General features: G+C 42.2%; 1 protein-coding gene across 1 annotated transcript; it reads right to left on the minus strand.

The window, feature by feature from the left end:
• Nucleotides 2,382–8,657, minus strand: LOC110435821 (probable serine incorporator). The gene is made up of 12 exons (XM_021461880.1): nucleotides 8,532–8,657; nucleotides 6,051–6,107; nucleotides 4,397–4,903; nucleotides 4,281–4,305; nucleotides 4,104–4,190; nucleotides 3,851–4,013; nucleotides 3,666–3,739; nucleotides 3,475–3,541; nucleotides 3,313–3,384; nucleotides 3,093–3,223; nucleotides 2,936–3,009; nucleotides 2,382–2,783 (listed from the first exon to the last, which is right to left on the minus strand). The coding sequence occupies exons 3-12, from the start codon at nucleotides 4,581–4,583 to the stop codon at nucleotides 2,731–2,733; spliced, it is 933 nt and encodes a 310-aa protein (XP_021317555.1). The 5' UTR covers nucleotides 4,584–4,903; nucleotides 6,051–6,107; nucleotides 8,532–8,657; the 3' UTR covers nucleotides 2,382–2,730.

Here is a 10,759-nt window from a genome sequence, read left to right on the forward strand (position 1 = left end):
AACAACATGGAGGCGGGCTGTTGAAGCAACTGCAACTCTTCCCTGAGCATTGTAACCGGGAAACCAAAATTGCAAGGGAAAATTTAAAGTATGGGGAACCAAAATTGTAACTGCAAAACAATGTACATGCTTAAATTACAGGTTAACATGGATAGGATTCATATAAGGCTGATAAGCGAAGCTGATCAGATATAAACAAATGCAAAGTAGCTGTTTGCACTTTGCAGCCACAGCTGCAGTCGCCAAAAATCTGCAGCGTGCACAGCCTACCTAAATAAACCAGGTAGACACCACTAACCAAATCTCTTCAGCAGATAACACATGAATGTAACAATTTATAATCACTATATATATATATATATATATATATATATATATATATATATATATATATATATATATATATATATACACCGAACGAGCTTCCTTGCTACAGCGATGAGGAGGGGGGGGGCAAGATCCCCACAGTAACGAGAGGGAGTTTAGGGAAGGGAAGGGAGAAGGAGACAGAGCGCACTCCGGAGTTTAGGGTTTGGCCAACATGGTAGCTAGGGTTTCGACCACTAGAGGAGCACAGCCATCCCGATAGGAGGAGGCATCGAAGAGGCCGCATGGAAAATGGGGTAGAGGGAGGGGGTCATCGGGGCTCACCTGTGCCGTCGCGCCACCTGCAGGCCGCGCCATCGCCTGCCGCGCGCCCTGCTGCCATCACGGGAGGGATGGAGAGGGAGGAGGAGGAGGGGGGGGGGGGGCGCCCGTCGCCATCATGGTCGCCCCTGGTGGCGGCGTTGGGAGGAGGGAAGTTTCTGGTTTCTGTTTTTTTTTTCGGGCGCGAGAGGGGGCTTCTTATATTTAGAGCTGGCCTTGCTGAGGTGGACCAATGGAACAAGGTAAAGATGACATGGCGCCGAGGTGGACCAATCAAAAAAAAATTCAGGTGACGTGTATGGCTCTTTGCGCGGGAGTGATCTTGTGTTTGTAAGAGTATAAAAATCCAGTAGCACTGTGATGGTTATCTGACCCTGTACGTTGTGCTTTGCTCTTTTGGTTTCAGGCTTCCAGCTATTTACTAAAGCAGCTTGTCAAGGTTCCTACTAGAACTAGTAGTTTACTGCATAATCGCGATAAAATGTAGGATAAGTGGAAATGTAATACATATGAAATACCCATCCACACTCGGAAAACTTGCGGCCTTGTCTATTCTCCTTCAGAATACGCCTTCTTTAGTAACCTGAAATTGCTATGGCTTGAGTTTAAGACTGACCCAACAACACTGCTAGCTTCCGCTGGCTGCTTTAGTTCGTGTTGGGGCCAGAGCACTGCACGCGCCAAACGTGTCTCGATCAATCTCATCTTCGTCACTTGTCAGTCGATCTTCACGTACGTACCCTGCCCGGCAGTTACAAAAGTACGTACAATGCAAGCAGAACACGTCTTGTGCATGATGGTAGAAGCCGTCTGCCGGCCCCATGCATCACCCACTCCCACTCCCCCAGTCTCCACCTGCAGCAGGTAAAACTTACTAGAAGCTAGGCAATTGCAGTCTTGATTAGCCTGAACTGACGACGACAGCAGTAACATGATGGAGATCTTCCTAGCTCCTCTTAATTAGTTTCTGAATCGGAGAACTGTAAAACACTGAGTTGTCCATGTTGTCTGTGACTCTGTGTCGATAGAGATCATGCAGCATTGCGTCCGGCCGTCTCTGCGACTGCGATTGCGATGGCGCCCAGCTAGCGACGGATCCAATTAATCAATCAGCACAGCAGCATGCATGCTCGATCGATGAAATGCACAAACCAATAATGCAAGAGAGCGTCGCTGGACACGTACGGCTGCTCGATCTGCACTGGCCAGTCGCGCGCCGCAGCGACCAGAAACCATGTGCACCCGCCCATTGCCCCCAGCCGCAGCTCCTCCTCCTCCTCGATCGCCCACGTCTGCCAGTGCCACCTAGCTCACTCGCCGTTGCTTGCACGCCCGTGGATCCAGATCGAGGCCACACGAGGAGGGCATGAATTGAACATGCATGCATGATGCGTCCGTCATGCATGTCCATCAGTATAGCGTCATCAGGACGAGAATAAAAATTCGATCAGCTAGTGGACGACACACACCTGCAGACAAGACACCACCAAGTCACACAAGAACTTCTTACGCGCGCAAAAGAAAGTCGTAGGCCCCCATGGTTACTCCGTGAATCACATTTTCACTCAATTTTTCAGGTAATATAACCATGCATGCTGCCACCATGGGAAACAAAAATGTGATTCCCATGCATGCATGGTCCCTAGCGCGCGCCGGGGGTTCTTCAAGGCCCTATTATATTCGTTGTGCAACTACCTATACATTATGTAATAATGGCTGACCTTATTTTGCTTTTAAACTACTCGCAGCTTGGGTTCTTAAAAAAAAAGAACATTGTGAAGAGAAAGAAATTTTCCATCAATCCTCCATATCATACAAACACTCAATAATATGCCACCGCCTAATTACTCTTCAACTATTTCGGTCTCGGTTAATTTGTAATAACAAAGGGGAAGGTGCTAGCTGCTGGCTCAGTGTTGTTGTTACTGATGCTCAACATGTACAGTAATGTTGATGGAATCAGATATTTGGAGGTCGGTGGTCTGCGATAACGGCGAAGGTGGCGGTCCGGTGTTCATCTCGAGCTCGGTGGTCGCCGTCCGGGATTCACCACCCTGCTGACCACCTGTTCCAAAGAACCGTTCAAGCATCTGCTGAAGCCAACCTATGCCAGATTCGGGCAAGGAGTATTGATACTGCAAATGCAAACACTCATCTTTTAATAATAGAGTTTATTTCTTTTGCAGCAAAAGCATTTTGAAAGCAAAATTTAATGCATTCCATGGACATTTTTTGACACTTCTGTTATGCTTAGTAAAGTTGAAGGCTTTAGGCACAACTTACTTACCGAAGGATATTACTACTAGACCCTCATTAGCTATATGGACCCATGTACTGGTCCAACCGGCATCCATACTCCACCTGAGACAAACACACAAAATATATATCAAACATGAACACATTATTCATTTTTTCATTGCGATCAGGTTTCTATCTGAACTTACTTTTCTGATGTATGATGAGTGTCCCAGCCGACAAACATCATGCCGAAGTACATGGATCCCGTGGCAAAGACAAAATGGAAAAAACCATACCCATACGGTATGTCATTTTCCGACTCTACCACATTTCTGAACTGCAATATTTGAGGCATTTTCTATTTAAGTGGCACAAAAAATTTCTTATTTTCATTGATTTGATTTTTTTCAGTTGGAATGAACATACCTGTAAACATTTGTAGTCGCTGCCTGTCGAGAAAGCAGCTACAGCGATGCTGATTAATTCAACAATAAAACTCTGCCAATGTTGAAATCATATATATATTGATGAATATTTGATAAAATACAACTGATAATAAGAAAACATGACAGAATAAAGAATACTTACAATCATAGTCTTCCAATTTTCACCTGAACTAGCTTTTTGTTTCTTGTAGCACCTTGTCTCTGGTTCACTGTTGAGATCAAATTTAGAGCCCAAGAAAATTCAAAAGTTAGTTTTATCATTTATTATAAACTGACTCCAATATAATAGACAACCACGCATCAATCATGCATAATTCGTATAAATATTTTTACCTTTTAATTGCTGACCAACACAGGAATACAATGTACACACCTAGTAGCCCTGGCTCCATATAGAACCCCTTGGCCTAATTTATACAGCAGGTCACATATTCATAGCCCAATTTTAATTAGCATTTCACTTGCCCTTTTTTTTAGTCTTAGTTATATAAAATGTGATGATCTAAGTATGCAATTACCTTGGAAATCATTGAGATTAGTGACATGAGGTACACCAGCAGCAGTGTGGCGACAATGAATGTGATATTTTGCCAGCAGCCCGCGTACCACAAGCCCATAAGTATGGTCCCAACCATAGAACCACTGTACCCTAAGGTGGAGACTATGATCACCCGAAGGTAACTGCAATTCAACACCCAAGGTTGTCACATAGAAACATCTGTATGCATGGTTAAATAATAGGTTGCATTGAGAAAGATAAAGAAAATATACCATTCTTCCATATTTGTTAGGCACCATCTGTAGTTCAGCCGTGTGATATATCTAATCACACTTATTAGCTGAATAAAAATAAATATCCTATTCAATTTGAAATATAGGATAACCACTTGTCAGTGACTAAAATGGAAGGATAAGAATAAATTCTTAAAAGAGATATGTGAGGTATACCCTGCTCCAAAAGGTGCAACTTTACCTAAAATAATTCAGACAAAAACATTGTCATTCAATTTGAAAGTGGTGGAATTTCTAAACTACTACAAGAAAGGGCCAGTAGTGGAACTTACCGTAGAGTTGAATCACATAGGATGGTGCCACTGTAGATATTATAAGGAAGATTGCCAAAAGGACGACCTTTGCCGGCCGCCACTGGGGAGTGCCAGACATTTCTACGATCATGTACCTGACTAGTGTACACGGTCGACAAGAACATGACCAAGAAAAATAGCTAATTGACATTTTTAAGGACAACATAAAGGAATGTACATAAATAAAATATTTCTTATTAAGTGGTGTTTTTAGGATACAAAGAACACAAGGCTAATTATCAATATAGCCTCCGTTGTCAGGCAGGCACGATTGCCCTGACAACCGTTAAGGCGCTGTCTCTCGAAGAATGTTGAAATATGGTTGTCGCGTACTGCCCATGCGAAGATGTTCCCAACAAAGAAGATCAGTGTGTAGATGTAACGGGCTATCATGGGGCTCAGGTCCTTATGGAAGCGATGGTCCTCTCGGTGCCCATTGTTGTCGGCAGCATCCCTCTCAGCCTGCATCATTCCTATGTGTACAGTCTAACAACACAGCACACATGAAGAGCATAAAGAACAACTTAGATTTTCTAGTGCACAATAATCACTTCCAAATCAACATTTTAGATTGTTTTAACAAATAAGATTTTGCTAGTGCACGATCAATTGAATATTCTAATTGTATCATGTTACACTACAATATAAATGAGAAAAGGTACGTATACTTTTTTTGAGGACCATTAATTTCACTACTACATTTCATCATTTTCCATATATACAAGATTGAGTTGTAATCCAAAGACCTATTCCTTCTCTTGTGCGATATGAAAAGAAAAAAATTGTTAAAAGATTGGGGCTGGCTATCCACTGCATGTGTTTGCAGTTCCATGCCAAAGTGGGGCTAAGTGGTGCTGAGTGTATAACCATTTGAACGTAGTACCAATAAAATTGTGGGCCCTAATTAAATTGAATTAACCACAATAATGTTGAATTACTTGAAATATCACCATCTAATGAGTTTCGTCCACCATTAGTCATTTAGCAAATAGATCCAATATGTTGTGCTTTGCTGGTAAGTGAACCCTTGTCTCTGTTAAACGATATATTCTCCTGTCACGTGTAACACAAGATTGTGTCCAGGTTCATTAGTTGTTAGACTCCTAGATTGTAGATCAAGTAGCCGCATAGGATAGAGTTTGTTGTAACAATATTCACTTGTTGTATAAGCCACCATGGGTGCTGTTCCCATGATTATTTAACACGTAACCGAGAGACTCCTAATGAGTATCTCGTTCTCCCATTTTGACAGTCTCTACCTTCAAACTCCATACATAGCTTTCCAAACCCAAATGAGAAAATGACTTAAAAACATGGTAAGACTATTTGTTGGTACCTGTAGGAGGTGCATCGATCCGTTGTCATAAGACAAAGGAGAAGAATGAGATAATGAGTAAAAAAGAATGGGTATTGAAAACCAGATCTTAGCATGCTGCAACAGTTTAACATGCAAATAAAAGAGACTTCCTTTTTTTAAAACAGCAAACCAAGTAATTGCCTATCTAGGGAAAAAAAATTTCATTGCAGAGTACTGACTCACATAATCAAAATTGGGTAAATAAAGCATATATGCCATTATGATTAGCTAGGGATTATACAAGCTGAATCAGAAAAGTTTTCTGTGTATGTATACCATTGTGGCCGCCGGACTGCTGCGACATTGCTTCTCACCACTGGTGGACGGGGACAACTGTAAGTGCAAGAGAGGAGAAATATATGAGAATGATGAAGTTACTGGCTGAGATGATGGTCCGAGTGCTTGATGAGATGTTGTGCTGAAGCATAGATATATAGAGAGAAGGGGGAGACATATTGATAAGTAATAATCAAACAAAAAACACAGCTGATACACAATTAGAAACCAACCATAAAAGGAGTAGCAGGACATAACTAATCCAAAACCCAAACCATATCAATACACAACTTAATAAACTTCCAAGGAACCTAAAATAGCAAAATTTACAACATTATCCATATCTTATATTATTTGTGTTAGAACAGAGGTCGAACTCTGCTCCTTGATCAGCAGCGACGATGGCACGAAGTTTGCGAGGACAGCAGCGTCTACTATAACCCTAGAACACACATTGATATCTAGAGATAGGAAACATAAAGATTTGATGCTGGCATGCTGCCTAAGACCGCAGCTAGGTTGTGTAGCTTTTCATTATGTATTTATAGATAGATACATGGGCTCTAGGCTCGCCACCCCGCCACACGATCGGCTCATCATGAGGCGGGCAGCACACACCATCGTGATAGGGAGAGACTCTGGCAGTCGTGTCTAGCCAGGGCACATCACCTGCCATCCACAATTTCACGCCTTATAGAAAAACTTACTACGACTCTACTAGAAACTCTGCACGAGATTATAGAAAACTTTACATGGCCCAATGTAAATTTTCACAATTTATTGCTCCTCAATCGATCTCAAGTCTCCCAAAACTTCTCAAACACATCATTTGCCCCTATAGCTTTCTTCTAAAGATTAGACACCAGTTTCTCTCTGCAACTTTAAGAAAACCTAGCTCTTCACTTTCCAATATGAGATACCCATTCCCTCCAATTATTATTCTCACATAAGTGTCTCCTTTGCACGCATCTAGCAAAAATGCACCATTGCATCAGAAAAAGAAACAGTTGGTAGTTTATAGCGTGTGATATAAGGGTGTAGTACGTGAGCCAATGTATCCACCTAGTCTTCTTAAGGGAAGAGATAACCTACACTATTTTAGTAGTTAAGGATTATATTGTATCTGTTAGTTAGTTTTTCAACCTACTCTCTTACATATAGCCTAAAATAAGTGATGCACCTAGTCTTCCTGATAATTTTTAATAATTAACAAATGAGTTTTCGTTGAACAAAGTGAATCTAATAAATAATGAATCTATAAATATTAGCATGTCATGTACCACTGAATCTGTTATTAGCTGATCTAATAGATTACTGGTGTAACTACATACATGTAATCAAATAAAAAAATGTAAAACCGTGCCATGTGTAAAACCAATGCAAGAATCTGTGTGAGCATTCACATGCCATGTACTGATGGAGTGAGAATTCCTGTTGCATCTAACATACAATAACAAAATCTGTTACTATGACTTCTATGCTCGATAATTTTCTACTTACTTGGGAATATGTTAACAAATAATCCATCAGGCTGTCATTAATTAATAATTAGAAATGGGTCTGTCTAGATAAAATGGTCTCTAAGATAGGTATATAGTGAGGCGTAGTTTGGTGGCGACATCCTCACTGTCCATTTTATTTTTGAAGACTATTTGAGACTAGCAGTATATATATATGTACGTCATGTAGTCCCCTGTTGTTGTACATGCATATAGTGTAATTGCGATCATCAGTAACCTTTCGCAAAAGAAGAAGAAGAGAGAAGCCACTATGTGGTATATCTTAATTTTGTGTCATTGCAATAGTTAGATGCATGACATGTTATAGAATATGACATGACGTCCGACGCGCCCTATTAACAATCATGCATACGGTCGTGTGGTGTTCCTTAGAATAATGCATGATGATAGAAATTATGTATGCTTCATTCTTTTTGTTACGTCCGACGCGCCCTATTAACAATCAAAGAAGTGTGGAAGCATGTATGTTCGTCTCCTTCTTGATATATTGGTATGCACACTTTGTAAGTTTGTATGTATTCTTCATTTTTTTTTGTATAGTTTTTAACTTTTTATGCTTGAACTAGTCATGTGAAATTTCTATTCTATAATCTTGAACAAGTCTGCATGCCATTATTATGGATTTATGTGGTATATTATTGTACAGTTTAGTACCTTTCGCTCTCAGTGCTAAATGTGAATGGTTTTAGCTGGTGCACAATGTATCTGCAGAACACTAAATCAGTGTGACCAATCGTGCAACACCTATCTAATTCTGGATTTTACAACTACGTAATAAAGTACATATAATTAAGAGACGATCCTTGAAATTTCTGCAATGTACTCATGTGCCAGTACATATATATATATATGTATGCTAGTAAAGCTAAGAAGAGAAGTTCATATAGTACCTAACTAGGATCTACGGACAACAAAGTACGTTAATATAAATGTATACAAATTAATAAAGAAGGGAAAGTACCTCAGTAAGTGCGTTTAGCTGATTCTGGGTCGTCAAATATGCTGGCTGGCAGTTGTGTGAATCTTAGTGAGGCGGGCACCTCGATCACTAGCTAATAAGGGGCCGGGGAAGCAAGCACCTGCTGGCCGGCTGAGTGTATGTTTTAATTTGCTAGCTGTTCCTACATGCCACGCTCTCGGTCCTAGCTAGGTCTTATATATATAGCAGCAGCAAATTAAAGATGGATGGTCTGGTACAGAAACAGGAACAGGATGCGTTGTGTGTGCCCTGGGTGGGCAGAGAGGGCCGGCAGCATGCCCATGCCGTCGTCGATCGTGTCTGGCGGTCGGCCGGCCGCAGCACGCACGCTCTAGGCTAGCGCTTCATCCCGCGCGCGGATCAGATGCTTGGCAAACCAACGACAGCATGCCGGCCGGCCGGCTAGGTGTGACGACGTTATTAGCTTGACGATGCACGAACCTGCTGGCCGGCGTCCCTGCAACTGGGTTATATATGCTCGATCTCCAACTAACTACGGCGCGCGAGGAATGAATATAATAGGACGACAAAAGAAAAAGCACATCGTTGGCAAAAAAAAAAAAAGCAAATGCACATCCCGGGAAGGGGCGCAAATTAGGTGATCTTGGGGGTACAACTAAGAACGGCATCATAAAAACTCTTCCACTGATGAATTTGAGTTTCATGCACAGCATTTCGCAAGGCCGTTGGAGAAGGTCACCATGGAGGCCATTCAGGAGCTCATCGAGCATGGTGCCCCAGCCCAGAAGAAGGATGCCATCCAGAGATACCTCGTCGGCACCCCAGGTCTGGTGGCCTAAGTGCCATGTTCAAGGGGTTACAGTTCAATGTTAAGCTCTCCTTGCATGAGAGTTGGGGCCGTGTGCCCCATGTATCGGCAGTCATAGGTCTTTAGAGCCTGGCATGGTTTTATTTTCATGATCTTAAGCGGACTTTTGCTTTGTATGTTGGACACCTACTGGCCTTGGAGCCTTTGGTGGTCTTGGTGGGTTGCCTGCTGGCCTTGGAGCCTTCGGCAAAAGAACTGTAAGACTTGGTGGGTGAATATGGACCTGTGCTGGCTTTGTTGCCTTTGGCCCACCCTAACGCTGTCTGTTGTTTGCTTTGTAACTGGGAGAACCTTTTTTAGAAAGGCGGTAACTGGGAGAACCTCATGTTCAGACTGCTATGGATTTGGGCAAGTAGTAGTTTGCTTCCATCATGACAAGAAAAGATTGTAATATTCTCACTCTACTGGAATTTGAGAGGCCTTAATAATGGGGTGAAACGAGCATCCGTACGGTCACAAATTATCACGACATACGCTACAATTGTGTGCCTACAAGAAACTAAAATTAGTGTATGGACTAGAGGGCCGTTAGTGGAAACGGTAGGGGGGGGGATCTCGCAACGAATGTGGCGTTCCTTCCATGGGCTGGGGTCTGCGGAGGGATCCTCATCGCAGCATCTGAACGTTACTTCACCCTCACCCAGACACTCCTTACCACAAACACGGTATCAGCAACAATAACCATACTTGCGGAAAATAAATCTTGGACCATAAATCTTGGCCACAGAGTGATGAGGATAAAATCCTCTTCCTACAGGAGCTTGTGGACTTACGAGCGCACACCTTGCCGCCCTGGTTATTTCTAGGAGATTTCAACCTAATACTGAGCGCCCAAGACAAAAACAATGCACGTCTAAATTTACCGATGATCAACCGCTTTAGATCTGGAACTTGCATGGATTGAGCTTAGGGGGAAAAATACACGTGGTGCAACGACCAACAAACCCTGACTATGACAAGAATTGATCATCTTTTTGCCACAGCCGATTGGCTTGAAATATTCCCAAGAACTGACCTCCGGGCTTTGGCTTCATTGGGCTCAGATCATATTGCCCTGTTCCTACATGGTCATGTCAACTTTGATTTCTACAAGGGCTTCAGATTTGAATCCCATTGGATACATCGTCCCGGTTTCTTGGATGCGGTACAAGAAGCTTGGACCAAGCCCGTGAACACACAAGATGCTTTCCTAAAATTACACTTCAAAATGCTACGCACAGCCAAGGCCATTAAAAATTGGCGTAGCAAATCCATGGGGGATGGAAGATAGCTTGGGCAATTTTAAACATAACCTTGGCAAACTTGGAGAAGGCACAAGAATCGCGACAACTATCCCAAGAGGAACAAGAGTTCAAAAAATATCTCAAGAACAAGTCTTTAG

The sequence above is a fragment of the Sorghum bicolor genome, chromosome 5 (genome assembly GCF_000003195.3).
Source record: "Sorghum bicolor cultivar BTx623 chromosome 5, Sorghum_bicolor_NCBIv3, whole genome shotgun sequence".
Taxonomy (NCBI): domain Eukaryota; kingdom Viridiplantae; phylum Streptophyta; class Magnoliopsida; order Poales; family Poaceae; genus Sorghum; species Sorghum bicolor.